Source organism: Poecile atricapillus, chromosome 1 (genome assembly GCF_030490865.1).
Source record: "Poecile atricapillus isolate bPoeAtr1 chromosome 1, bPoeAtr1.hap1, whole genome shotgun sequence".
Lineage (NCBI taxonomy): Eukaryota > Metazoa > Chordata > Aves > Passeriformes > Paridae > Poecile > Poecile atricapillus.
In genome coordinates this window covers 49,552,460-49,572,457 of record NC_081249.1, presented here as the reverse complement: position 1 = coordinate 49,572,457, position 19,998 = coordinate 49,552,460, and the positions used below count along the sequence as shown (strand labels likewise).

The 19,998-nt window shown below is 37.4% G+C and overlaps 1 protein-coding gene across 14 annotated transcripts in view; it reads left to right on the top strand.

Annotated features, from left to right (window-relative positions):
* LMO7 (LIM domain 7) overlaps positions 1-19,998 on the top strand; it is a 132,439-nt gene that overhangs the window by 96,161 nt on the left and 16,280 nt on the right. For 8 of the 14 annotated variants that reach the window (XM_058831125.1, XM_058831115.1, XM_058831195.1 and 5 more), the window contains 12 exons: positions 186-303; positions 1,453-1,595; positions 2,944-3,403; positions 4,163-4,486; positions 7,368-7,482; positions 13,391-13,552; positions 14,934-15,118; positions 15,824-15,884; positions 16,898-16,954; positions 17,107-17,148; positions 19,098-19,123; positions 19,429-19,533. In XM_058831125.1, the coding sequence (XP_058687108.1) occupies positions 186-303; positions 1,453-1,595; positions 2,944-3,403; positions 4,163-4,486; positions 7,368-7,482; positions 13,391-13,552; positions 14,934-15,118; positions 15,824-15,884; positions 16,898-16,954; positions 17,107-17,148; positions 19,098-19,123; positions 19,429-19,533 (1,798 nt within the window). The remainder of the gene's footprint in view (positions 1-185; positions 304-1,452; positions 1,596-2,943; positions 3,404-4,162; positions 4,487-7,367; positions 7,483-13,390; positions 13,553-14,933; positions 15,119-15,823; positions 15,885-16,897; positions 16,955-17,106; positions 17,149-19,097; positions 19,124-19,428; positions 19,534-19,998) is intronic. The other 6 variants (XM_058831152.1, XM_058831140.1, XM_058831133.1 and 3 more) reach the window with 6 other exon arrangements.

Below are 19,998 nucleotides of genomic sequence, written 5' to 3'. Positions count from 1 at the left end.
TTGTGTGTTGGCACTAGAGAACATCCCAGTCTTTCTCATTCAGCTGCCAATGTGTGTCCTGCTACATTCAAAATAACATTCACAAGCATTCAGTTATACTAATATAAATCTTTTTCTCTGAAGGTTTCACTTGTGTAAATGAGGGCTAGGATGTTATAAAATTTAGTTCTCTTTTCCCTTTCTAGGAGTAAATCTTTGAACGATGTCAGTGCAGACGAGCTGCAGACAATGCGCAAAATCCGCTATGAAGAATTGCAGAAGATAAAAGAACAGTTACAAGAACAAGATCTAAAGTGGCAAGAAGTAAGGACTGCTTTTCACCTCTCCTTGTGTGTCCTGCTTGAAGGGCTGCTTGTCACCTGCCTTCAGTGTCCCTAGTAAACAAGCTTTGGCATGTGTGCAGCAATTCATGGGGCTGTCTTCTAAAACAATTAATCTCAGGCAGTTACTAGAGTTTATGGGGTTGCCTGTTTAATGCAGAACTGAAATTATTTTAAATATCATCCTGAGTTTCTGATTAGTGCTTCAGGATAAGACTTGTATGTATTGTAATAAAGCCTTCAGGATTGATTTCTGTGGACATAAAGAGAAATTAGGGCATAGTTTCTTGTGTTATCTCCAATTCTTGAATGCTTTTTTTGGAGAAATGATTGGAATGTCTGAGTATTTGATCCTCTGGGAGAAAGGGGAAGAAATAATACTTCCTTGTGCAAATTCTTGAGGCTTCTATCCCCTAATAATTCTGTCTGAAATCCAGCTTGTAAACTGTATGGTAGCTTTGCACAGCATCATAAGCATATCTAAAGACTTTGCAATTTATTAAAATCCCTGCTTGACAGTGAGTATCAACAAGAAGCCAAAATTAAGAACACAGCACCAAACAAGAAGTTCATAGTTGTTTGTTTAATGCATCTCAGTTCTAATATTTAGTACTTCCCTTAGCTCAGTTCTGGTATTTCATGGACAATATTTCCAGTTCACATTGCGGTTTTACAGAAATGAAGAAACTACAGAAATATCTGTTTTCAATTTAGAATTTAAGGCATATTTATTCTCAAGCTAGTGTATCAGCCTAACATAGTAGTGATTTGGAAAAATAATGGTATCCCAAACTCTAAAGCCCTCAACAAAGAAATACAGATGGCATTTGCATTAGTTTTCAATTATGTGTGATTAGGTGAAGTATTTTAGAAAAAACTTGAAAATGTTATGGGGGAAAAATGGGCCAAATGGCATAGAGTCCAATAATTACAGCTGTTAACTTAAGGAGGCAATTAGCCTGCAACCCTAACCAGAACATGACAATCCCTTTATCATTTAGGGGAAGGTACGTGAAAATGTGTCTGTGATGCAGACATGTAAATAAAATCAGGATAATAAATAGCATGTGATGTGATGCCTCTGTAAGTCTGGAGAAAACCTGATGGTATACATTCATGTTATTGTAAATAGGATCTAGCAAAATGGAAGAGTCGTAGAAAGAGTTACACTTCAGAATTGCAAAAGAAAAAGGAAGAGAGAGAAGAAATTGAAAGGAGAGCCTCTGAGGTGTCTGGAAGGAGTACCAAATCACTGAAAGAAATGCAGCAGGAGAGGTAATGGTCCTAATGGGAGTATTATGTTTAAGAACATAAATCTGAGCATTTTTATTCCTTTGAATTTTTGAGACTCTTTTACCAGCAAGTTGCAATTGATTCTGCAGAGACCTTGACAATTTTAGCTGCAAAATAAAATGTAGAAATCTAGGTAATTGAAGGGCTGAATATGGTTTTCTAATGCACTGTTTGCACAGAATGTTAAACAGTTTTCTCTATAAATGATATTTTACTCTGCTATCCATAAATAAAAGTATTGAGAAGTCAACATTTGCATTCTCTTTAAATTAGTTAAAACGATAGCAATGAACTGGGTAGTTGCCTTTTTTACTCATGGATAAAGTTAACTATTTCTCTTCCTTCTACCACTGCATTTGCTGGTTGTAGAGAATGGCAACCAGAATTTTAATATGTCACAGAGCTGTAAACTTTGACTTGATTTCCCCTTCATCCCGAATTTTTCCTCCTGGTATTTACTTCCTGAAGAATAAAAAAGTGTAAACTGCACAGTACCATTTCTAGGTGGTGATAGTCTTATTTATTTATCTGTTTATTCATTTCAAATGCACATATGACTGAGCTGAAGGTAATATGCACATGGCGTGTATTCACAAAAGAAATAAGTCTAATCTTTTGGATTTCTTTAATTTTTTATTTATTTGTGAGGACAAAAATTAGTTGCTTGAATAAAAGTGTGGATGGTAATTGTGTTGAATGTTCAGTATCAGTAAGAATATTATAACTAAATTAAAGTTATATAACTATATATATATAGTTATATAACTATAACTAAAGTTAAAGATTGTCATTGTAGTGGTTGTTCATTTATGACAAAGGAATGAATAACAAAAAAATAAGATTACCTGAATTTCAGGGCACTATCTTATTTAGATATCTAAAATTCAGCATAGCATTTTCATAGAGCAGAAAAATCGAGCACAGTTATACAGTTCAGGCAGTGTTACGGGACTATCTTATTCCTGCTCTTTCCTAAATAAATCTGAATTTCTGAGAATGTATAAATTGAATGTATGTGTATCTACACCATTTATCGCTATGTGTAGCTATGTCATTTTCTTGGCAAAGTGTTCTGTCACGGTGGCAGCCTGATAATGTGATAGTAGTATGTCTGACTGTTATGAGAGTGTTGAACTGGGGAGGAGGTAGAAGAAGATAGATTAAAAAATATATGAAAGTACAAATATATTTAAATGAGGCTATTCGTTTTCATTTCCTGGACATTTATTATTTGGTTTATGCTCTGCCTTAAACATTTACTAGTTGGAAGACTTTAGGCCTGCCAGTTTGTCAGGTCACTTTGGTATTTTAACAGGCTCTGTTCCCATAGGGAGGAGAGAGATCAGAACTCCTATGAGCAGCAGAAACAGGAGCACAACTGGGCATATTCACTGAACGACGATGTGTTCAGTGAAGAAAAAGCACCTTCCACAGCTGCAAAGGATTGGTCAGCAGCCAAAGATTACCGTTTGGAAGAAGATGCTTCCTACAGCACTAAGGACAGCAGAAGTGTGTACACCACACAACCACCCAAAGAGAACCTGCCGGAGAGCACGGCTGCTCGAGAAGCTCCTGCGCCCCCGGAGAGCCTGGCGCAGGAACGGGAGCAGAGCCCAGCTCTTTTGTCCACTCGCCACTCAGTGAATGCTCAAACTGGGTCAGCTCAGGTTTCAGCTTCTCTCCCGAGAACTTACCAGAAAACTGATACCTCCAGGTTAACATCTGTGGTTACACCAAGACCTTTTGGTGTCCACTCAAGAGGAATCTCGTCACTTCCACGGTCGTTCACGGTAAAATTCCGCTTCATTCCTGAAGTCTGTAAATGGGGGGTCTTCAATAGCTGGGGGAACAGTAGTTTTAATGTTTTGTTTCTATTTGAAAAGTGCCTCCTGTGTGATGAGGGCTATGTTAATAGAGCAGGCAACTCTGTTGTAGCTTTAGATGTTTACTTGTGTTTCTGTGCTTAAACACACTCCTAGAATTAAAGCTGGTAACTATCTTTGGTAAAATATTCTTTTTATTACTTGTAGTAAGTCTCCTTTGTGTGCTTTATCAAAAACCTGTCCTTGAAGGTAATTATCTGGAGCCAGCTTAAAATAATTAAGTGTTAAAGATAAATTTTTCAGGTGATAAAAGTTTCCTCTGCTCTGCTGACTTTGTTGAAATTGAAATTTTATGCTAGGCTAAATTTTGTCTACACTGTAAAGCACTGAAACAATGAAATTGATTCCCCCCTGCCCCATAACAATGATGATTTTCATAGTTTTCTCCTAAATCCTTAGTTGTTTAAATGTAAAAAGTGGTAAGAATGTAAATAATTCTAAGTAGATGACTTTAACAAGTTTATCTTTAGAAGTCTGGGCTATTTATTCTGCAAGTATTTAAAGAGAGAAAAATATATTTTTCTAAGTAGATAGTTTACAAAGGGTACAAGAACCAGAATTTGCTCCAAAGAAGGAGGTGGTTTTGTTAAATATAAAGATCATTGAAAGATTTAATGATTTCTTCTTTAAAAGCACTTATTTACCAAGCTGTCATTTTTTTCCTAGATGGATGATGCTCAGAAGTACAATGGAGAAGCAGAAAAAGCTAAAAGAACTCAAGCTTTGTTCACCAGCATTTCCTTTTCACAACCAGACTCTGCACACCCCCTCTCCACTGGTGCATTCAGAAGCAGAGGTGAGGAGGAAGAGGAGGAAAAAGTTGTTCAGTCAACACCTCCTCCTAGTTTGGCATTAACTTTAAAGTCCCAAGATGAAGATGGTGGGAGCAGTATTCCTAAGTCAGAATATGGCATTCCTCCTGATTCTCTTTCACTTGCATCTTCTGCAGAAACTGCGAGTCCAACAGAGCCTAAGGATTCAAAATCCATGGTAAGCGTGGAAATAATGTGGTTACTTGGTGTTGCTGAATGCCACAGCAGAATAAAGCAGAAAATAAATAAAAGTGCATCTAATGCAAATATTTTTCTGGTAGTAAGAGGACATCTGCTATTTGCTTTTATTTAATTTAGGGGAAAGAGAGTATTTGGGGAAGAAAAAAATATTTTTTGATGAATTTTTCCTATCCATTTTGTCGTGTGTTAAATTTTATTTATCATTCTAATGTAGAATAGTTCTTCTGCATATTGTTTAATGCTTGCAGAGTTTTTTGCTATTCTCCAAATTAGCACACTGTGCATATAATCAGGTGTGACAGTTAGATGAATTATCTGAGCTGCTGTAGCATTCATTTGCACTTTTAAACTGGTGGTGGAAAATAAAGATCAGCCTTTCAAAGGCTGGACATAAACATCAGTATCATACTATCCTTTTTTCCATCTGTTGTGGCTTGGGCCTTTTTTTTTTTTTTTTTTTTTTAGCTATGTACTTGAATCTAATTAATGTTCATGCTAATTTTTAAGTAAATCACCATCTCTTTGTGCATGTGCTTATTGGATAAAGGGCTGGGTCTTCCAGTGTTCTTGAAATATGTATCTTAAGTGCTGTTTCCTCCAATTGATTGCATGTTTCACCAACAACAGCTTTAATTTTTGATACCTTTCTGCACTATCTGATGATTCAGTTCATAACCCTTGACAGATTTGCATTCCTGATCCTGCTGTAAAATTTAATTGTGCCGTTTTTTTGGGTAGGAGTCATAAGACCTTGGATGCTGATTTATGAAATCATTTCCCATACCACCTTTTTAGAAATTCATTTGCTTCCAAACATTCTTCTTCCTAATCACTTGTGGAAAAGAAATACATTGCAGTTTAATACCCCTGATGCCTCTTGGCCATTGTAATGACTTTATCATAATTTTTTGAAACTGTGATTGCTATATAAGGAAAGAGATAATGACCTTTTTTTTTTTCCTGTGTTGTAGCAAAAACAGACAAAGGAGTTTCTGTTTTAATCAGTGAAAACTGACAGATTTGATATGAGTTCATAGTATCTGTTTAAGCAAGGCAAATGAGAATAGCATGTACTAGGTCCATTTGGTTTTCTCCTGTCATTAGTTATGTGATTATAAATTTTTCCTGCTACAAGTGAGTATGATGGGGGTTATTTAAAAAATTTTGCAAAAAGTTAAAAAAAAGCCTTGGTTGTGTTATATAACTTAAGCTCTAGGTTAAGAAATGCAAGTTCCATTTGATGTGTTTGTAAATCATTGCCAGAGAGATTGACATAGTTCACTAGTCATCAGGGTCATAACACCAGTGCTGTGGAGCACTGTTTTAGGGATGACCTATAAAAATTATGAAGTTCAGTGTACAAAGTCGCATTATTCCTCTGACAAGAGAGATCTGAAGAGGTATGTTGGAATGGTGGGAAAAAAAAAAATTAAGACCAGTAGTAATTTCCAGGAACACAGTCAAACTCTAAAGGTTTGTATGTTCTTTAGCTCAGTGTGCTAACCTGTTTAGTAGATTCAATTTTAATATACTCACCTAAGGACTTGGGATGTATGGGAGCATTTGCAAGCCAGTAGCTGTAACTTGAAGGCTTAATTTCTAACCTGGGCTGCAATGGGGAGTGCTTTCCCAGGAACATTCCTGTAATGTGAGGCGATACCTTAGGATGGTGTTGTGCAGTGCTGTTTTCTTCTCTATTCAGTACTTACGTGCTGTTGAAATCACCTCTGTCTGCACCTCCCTGACACTTTGGCTGGCTGCATCTGCTTGTGCAGTGCCCACCGTAGTTGCCTGTTGCATCTTACCAACATAGGAGCTTGGAGGAACTGGCATAGGTTTCAAGACTTTTAAATATTTTAAATTAGGGAAAATAAATCCGACTCTTAAGGAAGGCCGGTTCACTAGGGAACTAAAATGTAGGTGTACATTTAATGCATGTGTAAAAAGGTGCAGGGTCCCTTCCATTAAAATTTTGCTGGAAAATATCTATTTTAACATTGTTTGACAGAAAAATCCATTTTTTTTCCACTTTTATATCAATGTCAATTTCATGCTGATGAAGTGCATAGCATGCATTTGGGTATTTTAATAGTTTTTAATGAGCTCACATTAGAATGTTAATGTATGCAACACATGCTCTTAATACAGTGTGGGATTGAAGCAAGTATTACAAAATGTTTTCCCATTCAGATATTCTTGTTGTTTAAAATGGTGGTGTCCGATTTTGATTCAGATTCTGAAAGCATCTTGAAAGTCCATTAAAGTCAAAGATCTGGATTTAGCTGATTTTGGATTATTTTTATTATCTAAGCTCCCTATCACAAAATCAATAGCAAGCTGCTAGTATTTAACACAAAATCAAGAAGATGATTGTGCACCCAAATAAACTTAGTTGCAGTATTGAGCCTAAAGGAAACTGATGTTTCTCATGGTAGGATGTGCAAGAGAAAAATAAGATTGATTATGGTTATCTAGGTTTTTCACATCTCTGATGCTCTCTGAGGAGGCAGTACATGCCACAAATTCACAAGACAATCCATGGAGATTCATTTAAGGGTTTAATTTCCTGCAAGTTCTTACTATTTTTTAGCATTGTGTTGCAAAAGGTTTAAAATAATAGAATGTGGAGTGAAATATACGTGTAGAGAAAATACAAATGTAAACTGAAAACACACCTGTTGGAATAAAAAGCAAATGAGTTAGTTAACTGACTTCAATACTGTTTCCTTTGTCTGTGATGCTAATAATAGATGATTAAAGTGCACATTGTGAGCAGCCTTACTTATTTAGAGGATACACTTTCCCTCATTTAGATTCCTGTGATACCAGATACTGTAGTGTCATGTTTTATTTTTCAGGAACAGTACAGTGAAATGAGAATCAGTATAAACCAGAGGCCTGGCCACAGTCACAGCTTTGGGTTTACAACAAACTGGAGTTCTTCGGGAGCCATTGTACAGAGAATTGAAGAAGGTAAATGTGTATATATACACAAATTTTTGTTCTTATGTTTAGTTTGCAGAGGCTTCTAAATTAAGGCATTTGCTGCTGAGAATGCCTAAAACATTTTAAAACGTCAGGTGTAGAACTGAAAAATCAGTATTGACTTTGCTAATATTAGTATCATATTGTATATAAATAAATACTATATAAAATAGTATTTCTGTGACTCCTCATCTCTTGAAATAGGTTGAATTCAGAAACACCAAAATGCATTTTCCTAATCAAAGCGGGTATAAACATGATTATTTGTTCACTAAGCCTCTTACAGAACAGTATTTACAGGCAAATACAGACTTCTAATATCCAGACTATTTCTTTTGGCTAAGTTTAAAAGATTTCATTTCACATGATTTGTAAACACATGTAGAGGAAACTTAGTAGTTAATACTTTTTGTTCAATTACTCCTTTCTTAGTCATGATGAATTTTGGAGACAGCTCATATTTTTAAGTAATTGCAACTTCTAAATTGATTTCCAGTGCAGTTTTTTTTCACTTGTTTTAGTACTGAGGGAAAGCAAACATTTTTGTCTTGAGATGATACATATATAAAGTTTATTTCTAACCTTTAGAAGTCTTCTGCAGAGAACAAGCTTGATTTTCTTAAAAAGGCAACAAAGCAACAAAAACCCAAGCAAATCGCATTTAATGCTTGTTTTCTAAACAATGGTCTTTCCCACTGCCAGTAATACTTGAGGAATATTGAATTTTGCCTTTCTTTCCACCTAACTCAAGATCATCCTGAGAAAGGAGAAATAACTATAAAGTTTTAATTTACTTAGCCCTATATTATGCTTTCCAGAGAGGAAACAATACCATTTAACAGCAGTTAATGAGCAGTCTTGGATTTGTTTTTACTTTTTAAATTCAAGAAGTGGAAAAGGCCTTTCTTCACTATATCTGGGTATTTTCATAATTAGATTTGCTCTAGGATAACCTTCCTTGAGCAGGGAGGATGGCCCAGATGAATCACTGTGGTTTCTTCCAACCAGTTTCATTCTGTGATTATGGAAACATTAATATTCCCTTTGCCCAAAGAATAGAATAGAGTTCCCTTTGTCTTCCTGCTGCTAGGCTTTTATTTCCCTCCTTGGAGGCAGGGGTCTGCCCATTTGCACTGCCAGCTGAAAAGGAGAAATCTGAGGGTAGTGAATGTTCCTGCTGGTCATACACAAAGGTCCCCATGGGCTCTGTGCCAAGGAGGAGGAGAAGGCCTTGTGGTTGTTATCTTGGCTCTGCTTTATTACCATTCTGACAAGGAAGAGCACAAAGTATAGACTGAACTAAGAATGGACTGTATCTCTGTTCATGTTTGTAGCCTGTGTTCAGCACATTTTTCTTCCATCAAATGTCTCATCTTGTATCCTTATTCAATAGCTGTAGCTTCCTTTAAAGAAATGAAGGATGAGAGGTGGATGGCCCATTGAAAGAGTAATATATGCTTTCAGCTAGGCACTTGGGAATGCTGTATTTTGTATTTTTAAGGACAAGTAATAGGATAATTCATGTTGGAAGACATCTTTGAAGATTTCTAGGGCAACACACTGCTCAAAAAAATGTCAATATGGAATTGAGGCTGAGTGGCCTAGGGCTTTTACCCATGTGGGTTTGAGACCCTCTGAGGTGGAAACAGCACAGCCTCTCTGGGCATCATCCCTACATATCCAGTCAGATTGACCAGTTCATAACCACTAGTTCTGTGTTTTCTTGGAATAAATTTTAATAAAAAGCAGACTTTCCCTTCTCAGGGACCTCTTGGTATGTGGGGATGTTCCTTTTAGGTTCTCCTGTAGCCTCCCTTCTCCAGGATGAACAGGTCCATGCTCCTCAGCCTTTCCTCATGGGTCAAATTGCTCTAGCCCTGACCATCCCAGTACCTTACCATTTAATTTGCCCCAGTTTATGGAGGCCTCTCTTACAGAGGAGCACCAAAATTGGACACAGTATTGTCAATGTGGTGTAAGACGTCCCGAGTGAATGGAATGGTCACTTGTCTTGATCTGTTGGTCATGTTCGCGTTCATACAGCCCCACCAGTGCCAGGGCCCCCCCAGCCCTGCTCTCCAGCCCATCAATGGATCCCTGTACCATCACTGGGATTAATCCTTTTCAGGAGTAGGACCCTGCATTTGGCCTTGCTTAATGTCAGGATCCTGCTCTCAAGAGCAGCCCTGTCCTCCAGTTATTGGCCACCCTCTTGCTTTTGACAGGGTTTGAAAACTTGATGAGGGTGTGTTTTACCTCCTTCTTCTGCTTATTGGTGAACACATTAAAGAGGGTAGGTCCCTGGATACATCCTGGTTAGATCCACTTGTAAGCAGCCTGCAGGCTGAGTAAGAGCCATTAACCACTTCCCACAGAGCCTGACAGCCCAGCCTGTTTTTCACCCATCTGGTCATTCTGCCCTGTGGACAATACCATCCCAAGTTTGATACCAGGATACTGTGGAATATCATGTCAATGGCCTTATTAAAGACAAGGTGGGTTGTAATCACCTCTCTTCCCCCATGCACAGAGCTCTAGTCAATTCATCATTGAAGATAACCAGATTCGTCAAGTGTGATTTAGGCTTGGCAAATCCAAACCAACTGTTCCAGTAACCTTTTTTCTCCTTCTTGAGCCCAGAAAAAGTTTCCAGGCGCGCTTTCTCTGATTATGTTGTCTTCCTAACTAGCTATATGATTTTCTTGACATGATACCCAGCACGTATATTTTTTACTCCTTACAGATGACTCTGAATTCTACATGTGCTATTCCTTAAAACCCACTAAGAAAACTACTTGATAGGCAAAATTAACTTCTTATAAGTGTTCTCAAAAAGCTAAGTAAGAGTTAAGCTTGTAACACATTTCATTGAGACCCATTTACTATGTATAAAAAAGGATAGTTCTAATTTTTTACAGGAGTTTTCAAACTTTGCACTAAAAATTAGGTAAATACAAACCCTTAGTCATTAATCTAGGCATTGTTCTTCCAACTTCCCCTGTGCCATATAATCTTTATTGTTTCAGTACTTCCCTTTTCACTTTCCTTTTGCAATATTTTTTTTGAGATTGTGTTGATATAGGAGTACATGTCTGATCAAACACTTGCAGTCATGTAGGACGAAGTAAATTTGACCCACATCCTTCAAGTTTTATCTTTTTTCTTTCATTGAGATAGTGTTTATCTGTTGTAATAACCACAGATGGGGATAGGTTAGAGATAATTTGGAACATATGGAAAAATGAGTATTTTTTGTTTTTACTGGGCAAGAAAGAAAAACCTTTTACCTTTAGGGAAACTTATGAAAAACATAAAAGCAGTACATATTTTATATAATGAAAGCTAAGTCCTCTATAGGAATATAAAGTATAGTTAATTCCTTTAGTCTTGGAGGAGCTGGACAGTTAAAGACAACTAGTAGCATACAACTTCTGGCAGCTGAATTTCTGGCCAGTCTCTGTGGGCTTCTCTGGAGGTGAATCGGAGCAGAAGCCCACTGTAGGCACCCTGGTTTGCACTCTTGAGAAGCCCTTTTGTCCAGAGACTGTGGAGGAAGAGCTGCTGGCAAAGTTACATATGGATGCTAAATCTGAACCAGAGTGCCTGTAAAAATTACAGGCCGCATAGCTCCTCAGTCTCGCCTGAGAAAGTAGTCTGGGAAAAACATGAGTAAGAATTAAAACAATCCTCAGGGACAGAAAACAGCCTTGCAGGTGTTGTTTTCTATCCCTTGTTTTCTTTGCAGGAGAAAGTCGGGGGTGGTGAGCCCCACTGACCAATGATGGTGATGTAGTAGTTTACTAACCAATAAGAGTTTCCTTTCTGTATTTTCCACATATTGGTCTATAAAAGCAATAAACTGAGAGAAATTCTCCTGTCTGACTCCATGAGAGTCTGTGTCATTCTTCCCAGCTGTTCCTAATAGAGCGACAGTTACAGGCCAAAAATTGAGCAGTATGAGTTGTTCTGGCTATTTTGGGTCCAGATCTAGAGACTGCTGCTGTTCATTCAATCTATATGGTTGGAGTATGGTCTGGATATGCCTTTCTAGTAAAAACTGTGCAATCTTCAACTCCCTTCCTTTCCTAAAACTGAGCTGAGGTATACTGTTCACACCTCTGAGCCCAGACTCATCCCTGACAAATTATTTGAATAAAAAGAACACAATCTTTTTGTTGTTGTTTTTACTGGGGGCTTATTCTGTCACAACTCAAAACAGAAATTGAGTTCTGATGACTGTGCTGGAGCCCTGAAGCTTTCCCTTACCATGAGCGTAAGGTCTAGTCCAGATTAAACTGTGTGGTACTAAATATCAGACATGATTGCAAATGTTACATGATGATGTTGAGGTTAGTAACTTCAGTATTAGTATCTTCGATAGTATTCTTAGTTGTACCTTCCATTAACAGACTTGAAGATCCATGGTTCTTTAACATCTTCCTGACTCCTAGAAATGCATGGTTTTTCCAGTTAAACATATTGTCTGTGTTACCTCCTCCAGATGAAAACACTACCTTTTCTTCTACAATACTGCTTAAAAGCAATTAGTACTGATAACTGCAAATGAAATTTTTAGTCCATATTTTAAGAATGATGCAGAAAGATATAATATGGAGCCATGTTCTTCCAGCAGAGTAGCTAGTGTAGATTTTTAGTGAGCGATGACGAATAATTTTTTTGTGCACTATTAGGAAGCATAGCATTTCTTAATTTCTTAACTTTCTCATGTGTGAAGCCATTTGAATCCTTAGTGGATGAGCTAGATTTACAGCAGCATTTTACTAATGAGTCAAAAGACACTCAGAATGAAGCATATGGTGTCTAAATTTTTCTGTCATACTTGTCCACATTTGTTTCTAATGTAGTAGGGTAATGTAATACCAATGTTCTTGGTATATTTTAAGTCAGATGTGTGGATTTCTCTACTTACTTTGGAAAATACTTTGACTGTGCAGTTCAAACTTGTTTCATTAACATCAGGGTTTATTGTGCAATCCTTAACTATATTTTTACTTGGCTTTTCTATTTTCTGTTCTGCTAAGGGGATAATTCTTAATGGAAGAACCATTCATATGTAATCCGTAAAGTTTTGCTTGGGGAGTCTGAGTTTCTCAGCTCATTCATTTCTGAATTAAATAGAGAAAAAGTTTATGAACTGGTCCTCTATGTTGTCTGTCTTTAGTCTAGTGAGATTGCCTGCCAATGTGTAGCAGATGAAAAAAAGTATAAAGTGCAGCCTGTCTTGCAAAATATCAGTAGATTCAAAGTCCAACCTGCCATAAAGTTTGCTCTTAAGAGAGATAAAATAAGTACAATCCAGAAAAGACCAGTGGGACAGTACCCAGCAATATCTTGAGTCCAATTACGAATCCAGAGCTAGCAAACTATTCTAGCAAAGCAATAAAGCAGCATAAAGCAATAAAGAGCTCAGCAAACATAAATGAGACTACGAGAAAGCCAGCTTCTACTGGAATTAACAAAGTGCAGGCTGGTTTGTTTTTTTTTTGACAAATAAGAGGATTACTCAAACTTTGGCTGAATTTCAGCTAATTGTTGGATATAGACATTGTGGTGCTTCCTCTCTCTCACTCTTGCAGATTATAAAGGTGAGTTAGTGAAGGGAAGACTGAGCACAGAGGTTGTTTATTTAAAAGGCCAGCCAGCCAGAAGACTGATTTCTTTATTGTTCCCATAAGTTCTAAATTGAAAAGCTACTTTGATACTGAGGTTACTGAGCCTATGTTACAGTGTAGTGAAGTTTTCTAAGACTTTCTAAATATCCACCATTAATCATTTCTTTGAATGATTCCCCAATCCACTCTCTTACAATCATAGCTGTGAGAAAAAAAAAAAAATGAATGGAGACATAATAACATTTTTCTTCTGTTTTCTGCAGGCAGCCCTGCAGCACTTTGTCAGCTGCATGTAGATGATGAGATCATTGCTGTCAATGGCACAAAGGTTTCACATATGGACTACAGTCAGTGGGAAGAGGCCATCAGCAGAGCACTAGAAACTGGAAACCTGGTCATGGATGTCAGACGATATGGAAAGAATGGTGAGTTGTTTCGTCGGGCAGATACTGTATGCTCTGTAAGGCAAATAAGCTTTGTCTCTGCTGTACCTGACAGCTGAGAGTCCTTATTACCCTTACAGCAGTAATACGTATCTAAGCTAAGTAGTTTGCCAGTGTGTCTGTTGCATTTTAACACAACTCTGCTTTTTTAACTGCTTGTGCATTAGAAATGTCTTGACAAGCAAATCTGCAAAACATTGAACTACTGACCTCACTCTTGTGCTCTGGCTTGTTTCTTAGAGGATGGGCAGGTAAAAAAGTGTGCAACCAGCACAAAAAGGAATCTAACATTTTTCTTTCCTGCCATACCACAAAAATGGATAGGGTCTGATCTCTAGAGGATAATAATTTTTGTTATCCTAATGAGTCAAAATCCCTGTCTCTCAGTCACCACCTCCTTCAGGGAAGGAGGATCTTGTGTTCCTTTCTTCAGGAAGCATTTGAAGTGAGGTAAAATCTTGTGGGTGATGTAGTATCTGTGTGTTATGATTCTAGCCATTGACTCAAATATTGTGGTGCTGTAATCTCTCCAGAATGATACTACTCATTCTGGGTAGGGAGGGTCTCCATTCTGGCTTGGCAGGCTTGTAGCATGTCTTGACTTGCCATGGTTTTAATCAGGAAACCCTTTCCAAGTTCTAGAAGAATTTTGCAGAGTTAGACGTGTGACCAGTGATTTCTTTCACAGTATAAATGCAGAACATTCCTTTAGTGGGAAGCTAGGTAAATAAGTTACCAGCAAACTGGGGTAAAAACAGTGGGGTTAGGAAGAGACAAGAAACAAATCACTTTATAGGACCTAATACGACTGAAGAGTGAGATTAGTGGCAAAAAAGTAATTTAATAAAATTTTCAGTAGGAAGGGTAGGGAGAGGAGAAATGGAATATGTGAGAAAAGCATAATTTGTCTTCACCTCATCGATTTTGCTAGTTTAGTTTAGACTGCATTTTCTTCCCCCTCTCTATTTCCTGATGAGCATGGACGTGAAAATGACCCTTCCCTGGATAGTGTATGAGTCTCATTGTACCTTGAGTGAGTAAAATTGGAAGAATTTTCTCAATCCTTACTAACACTAATGAAATAGTTTCCAATGAATGCTAACTCCTCTCTAATGTTCAGCTGCTGTAGCACATATCAGAAAAATATCTGGCAAACTTTTACCTAGCTTATGACTAACACTAAATTTTTGGGGAAGGCGGTCTGCTATAGATGCCCTTTTTCCTGTCTTCACAAATTCCACCTGATTTGTGTGTCTCCCTCTTCTGTGTGTTCTTGTGTTATTTTAATGTTTTCACTAGCTCTTGTTCTGTTCTTTGACGTTACTGTCTATATTAATTTCTTGATCCTCCACATATCAAAAAGATTGGGGCAAAGACCTGCCTTCCCTGCCATATGTAAGGCATAAAATCCTCAATCTCACCAGTATGGCTACCAACATTATAGGTACATCTGAAAATAAATGGATTGATGCAACTTCAGGAGAAAAAGTTTCAAATGCTTCCACCACATCTACAAAAAGAGATTTCTCCAGCAGCCTTCGAAGTTCTGTGAGTATGTTTTTGAAGGTTCATGGGAGCTGGGGGGAGGAAGAAAAAAAATATAATGTCTTGATAGTGGGAGGATGGAGAAGAGAACTTGTAAATCTTATGTTCCTTAAGCAACACAAATACAAATATAGGACCTGAAATATCTGAAATATGGAGATGTAGCTGTGTATGTATTAAGGTAAATGAGATGTTTTAAGGACTTGCTACTGTCTATTCATGAGAAAACACTGGTGAATGATAGATATTAAAACATGTGCAGACTATCTTTTGACTAAAACTATATGTAGTTTATATAGTGTTTATTCTTCAGAGAAGACTTTGAATTATTAGCCCAAGTGGAAATTGCAGCCCCAAAGAACAGACATATATGTGCTTTTAAATTACTTGTAAATGAAAACCTGCCTGCCAAGGAGCTGAAATAGGAAGATCTTGGCTTCTGGCATTTTCTTGCAAACTAATGTTTTTTATTTCTGCAGCAGTTCACAGCTGGTTATTGATTGCCTCAAATGTATGCAGTAGCTTTATTATAAATTACACTGAGGAAGTTTTAGATTGTTTTGTATCTTTCTATAAAAAGTTATGAAGTGTTTCATGACACATAGTTACTGTCAGGAAAGATGTGTGGTTGGATAGGTTGGATAAACTTCCACAAATCTAATAAGCCTAAGACATTTATTTATTTATTTATTTGTTTGTTTGTTTCAGAATACAGAAGCAAAATTGATAAATGGAATGCAAGGAGATCTTGGCTCTAATGAACAAAGAGGTAAACCACTGTTGCTATTCACCTGCTAATTGTGTGGTTTGCAACAAGCACAGACACTAAGCCTGTAATGACTGGAAGTGTTACACCGTGGGGGAAGTGACACCTTTAAGAACCAAAAGCCAGACAGATATCACAGAGATCTTGTTGCATCCAAACTGGGTGCAGTTTGCTTCCAAAGTTTGCTAGGCAGTTTGAGAACTGACAACAAAGCTGCAACAAAGCCTCCTGTCTCTGCATTAGTGGTTGTAAATTTAATGTGTGGTAAGGGTGAAAGAGAAGAAGGCACATGATTTATTGTAATTGCTACTGCATTGTATGGAGACCGAGTTAGTATGAGTATTGACTTATTTACTGCCCAGGAAGAGTGTAGTGTACTCAACTTTTTGCTATTTTTGCCTGCCTCTTTCAGTTGAGAGGTTTTTGGAGACAGTGGCTGTTTTCACTATTCTTACTTTATTTTTATTCCTGGAGAACAATGTTGATGAATCTGATATAAGTAATAATTGCATATGATGCTATGAGGAGTTATAGTCTTACTTGACAGCGGTGAGAGAAACCAGGTATGTATGCTTCCTAATGGAATAATAATCCTTAAGTAGGAACTTTGTATTTCATTTTAGCTTGAATACACATGGCAATTCGTAGAAAAAATTCCCCCAAGATATCACTTGTCCTCTGTATGTTTACGGGTAGTCTTGAATGGTCATTAGGCTCCTCATCCCAGTTTGGCATCCCAGACAAGGATGCTTAAATTAGATAGGGAGAATCTGAGCCCAAGTTTGATACTTGTGCTGTTTTTATAGCTGGACGTTGTTACTGATAAAATGAAATCCTAATAGGTATATGATGCAATCTCCTAAGGTTTTCCTTTGTGATTCAAGGGCTTTTTGTTTTTCTGAAGTGATGTTGCAGTGTATGGGAGATCAAACAGAAATTTCTTATCCAGTGGTTATAGTCATTAAAAAAAAGGGCCCCTCATTGACTTGTTTGTATTCTTTGTATTTTTCAAATAGCATCTGAACCTATTTCTTTGAAAAACTTTAAAAGACGGTCACAATTTTTTGAACAAGGTAAATCAAAGAGCTAACATTTCATGTACTTCCATGAAATTGTTCCTGCTGCACACTCTCCCTAACAAGTCTGGTGCTGGGTGCTCTACCTCTTCAGTGTTGTTTCTGCAGCTACAATGAAGCAACATAATTAATTTCCCTTCTTTCCCCAGGGTCATCAGGTTATTCTTACAATTCATGGGTCTACCTTTGTGGTAATGGGTCTTTGCGTGTTCTCTTATATCTATAGCTGTTTAAATCTCTTCTGTGTTGTTCATACTTTTTTTTTTTTTTTTCCACTGGGTAGAAGTAAGAAGGGTGGCACTCTCTGTTCAGGTTTGCTACTACCTACAAAACAAGAATAATGGTGAATATTCCAGCAGGGGTTTAGAGAAGATCTCAGAGCTGTTGATGAAGTATTTAACTCTGGATTTGAGTTTGAGTTGCAGCTCTGTGCTTTTGTGCAAATTGGTGTAAAAAGGCATCTGCTGGATTTCCACTATGTGATGATGTCACAAGACCCCAAGAAGACCAATATAAATTTTGAATTTCATATGCGAGCATTTTTAAAAAAAGCAATAAATGAGGCACTCAATTTTGGTTTTGTAGGTTGCTTTTCAGCATTTTGCATGTCACAGCTCACATACTTCCACTAATGTTGTATGTCTTATGCTGTCTTCGGGCTATGTATGCCGTGCTGTTTTGCTGTAGCCTGAAAGAGTGAAATTCTGGCCCACTGGAAGCTCAGCTGAGTTTTGCCAATGATTTGAGTGGGGCCAGGATTTTGCTTTTAGTGGTGATGATTTCTGGTTTTTGCCAGAAGTGGTATGTGAAGTGCCACAGCATATATCTGTGTTTGTGGTTCTATTTGCTTTTAAATACTTCTGCTGCATCTGCAATATTGTATCTGCAATATGGTGGTATTTTGTTGCTGATTATTTGTTGGGGTTTTGTTGTTGTTGTTTGTTTTTTATTTTATGGCTGGCAGAAATTTGTGTTTTTTTAAATTATTTTTATAACAATATTTGGGGTATTCCACTTGTGCTTGAGGGGGAGGACAAGGTTGTATTTCTAGAGTGCTTGTTCAGTGCAGCTTGTTTATTTTAAACTTTTGGCACTTTAGCTTTGCAATTACGTGAGGATTCCTGTGGAGTTCAGCATAAGCTTACAGGGGTGAGAGAAGAGGGGAGCAAAAATAGGTGATGTCTAGGCTTCCCTTTAATATCTCCTGGCACAATTGCAATAGATTAAGCTGATTACCTGATTTTTCACTGTGGCTGTTGTGATCTGACAGTGAAGACAAAATTGTGTGTATACAGAATGGATGTTAACCTGTGACTCATTAGAATCTTTTGTATCCTAAATTTGATCTTTTTTTCCACTTCTTGTGATTATACTTCAGAATACTGTTGCAATTTTTTTTCTTTTATGCGTCTTTTTTAAACTTTTTAAAATTTTGACAGCTAGGTAACAAGTATACTGACAACAAACAAAAATAGTGATGGTGCTTAAGAAATGATTACACTTAAATTTGTATTTTTTCCCATTTTCTCAATTTTTAATAAATTAGCCTAATACACATCTCTCTCTAATAATTATCTTGTCACAGGATGATTAAGGCCAAGTGTGATAGCCTCAAACAGCAAAATGTTTGTGGTGAATGGTGACAATTTCACTGAATTCAAGTGTGCGTTTGGAAGTAGGAGAGAAGGAAAGTTGGAGAGCAGAAATACATGGTTTTGTGGTAGAGAAGTTTCCAGTGGATGTCAGTTACTCTTAATTCATGACAAGGGCATAGATGAATAGCTTCTCTACCCTTGTGCAGCTCTGGGTATTAGTCATGGTAAACAGTTGGGTTTCAGAACAATAATACTAAGAGAAGTATAGTGAAGAACCTTTGTGTTGCTACAGAGGGAGATGTACTGCTAATTCAAGCAACTGTTGATGGCACTTGTAAGCATGCAAAACTTTGAAACAATTGTGCACATTAGTTGAAAACACCTAATAAATTCTGCCCTCGAGAAAGTTCGGCAGGGCAAAGGCAAGCATGTCTTACTAAGGAAAAAAATTAGTCTGAAGCTCAGACTTGCCACAGTTACACCTGTCTTGCAGTAGTTATGTAAGGATCTAATGGTTTCTCTTTTTTGCCTTCCAAATCTTCCAGGAGGCCCAGAGCCTGCAATGCCTGATGTAAGTATTATTTGGAAACTACTAGTTGGTTGTGTAATCCTAGTCTTTTCAAGAAGCTCTCTGCTTTATATTGTTTTTTTATACTGCTGTACAATTTTGATCAAATCTGAGAGTACTGGCTAATATTTGCTTTGTCAAGGCATGGTTGCCTTTTTTGAAGAAAAAGCTAATTTATGTCTTTGCCACTATAAAGCTCTAGTGCTGGTAGTGGCTTCTATTTCTCACTCTAAAAATTTTGTTTTAAAATGTGTAGTGTTGATTACGTGGAAAGAGAATAATATGATTTCATTTCTGTGCTATATTAGCTCCCAGTCCCATCCATCAGCGCTCCTAGTCGTCGGGTTTGGGATCAAGAGGAAGAGAGAAAACGACAGGAAAAATGGCAAAAAGAGCAGGATCGTTTGTTGCAGGTATAATTAATCTTCATAATCATGGGCTGTTGATCCTCTGTGTGGAAACAAGGAAAGAAAAGTAGCATGTGACTTGTGCAATTCTTCTTACTGATGGCCTGAGGAGACTCTCAGGTGCACTTTCTGGCCTGCACAGTTGCACACAGTAGGAGTTATTCAGAAAAAAAAAGGACAATGCTTTAGTGAGTTTCATAAAATCAAACACACAACGTGTATTCACTACAGCCAGAAGTGCTTCATCTGTTGGGGCTGGTGTGTTCTCAATGACAACAGAATTTAAAGGATAAGTGAAGAACTAAGGGGTCTTCACTTTTGAATATGAATTGTATTTTTTTTCCCAGTAAGAAAATTGCCTCTAGCCTGAATTTTGCCTTCAGTCAGCAATACTGCCTTGTATTCATATATCAAAAGGAGGCAGCCAGCACCATGGTTAGGTGCCTGCTAGAGTCCTCTCATTTAGCAATT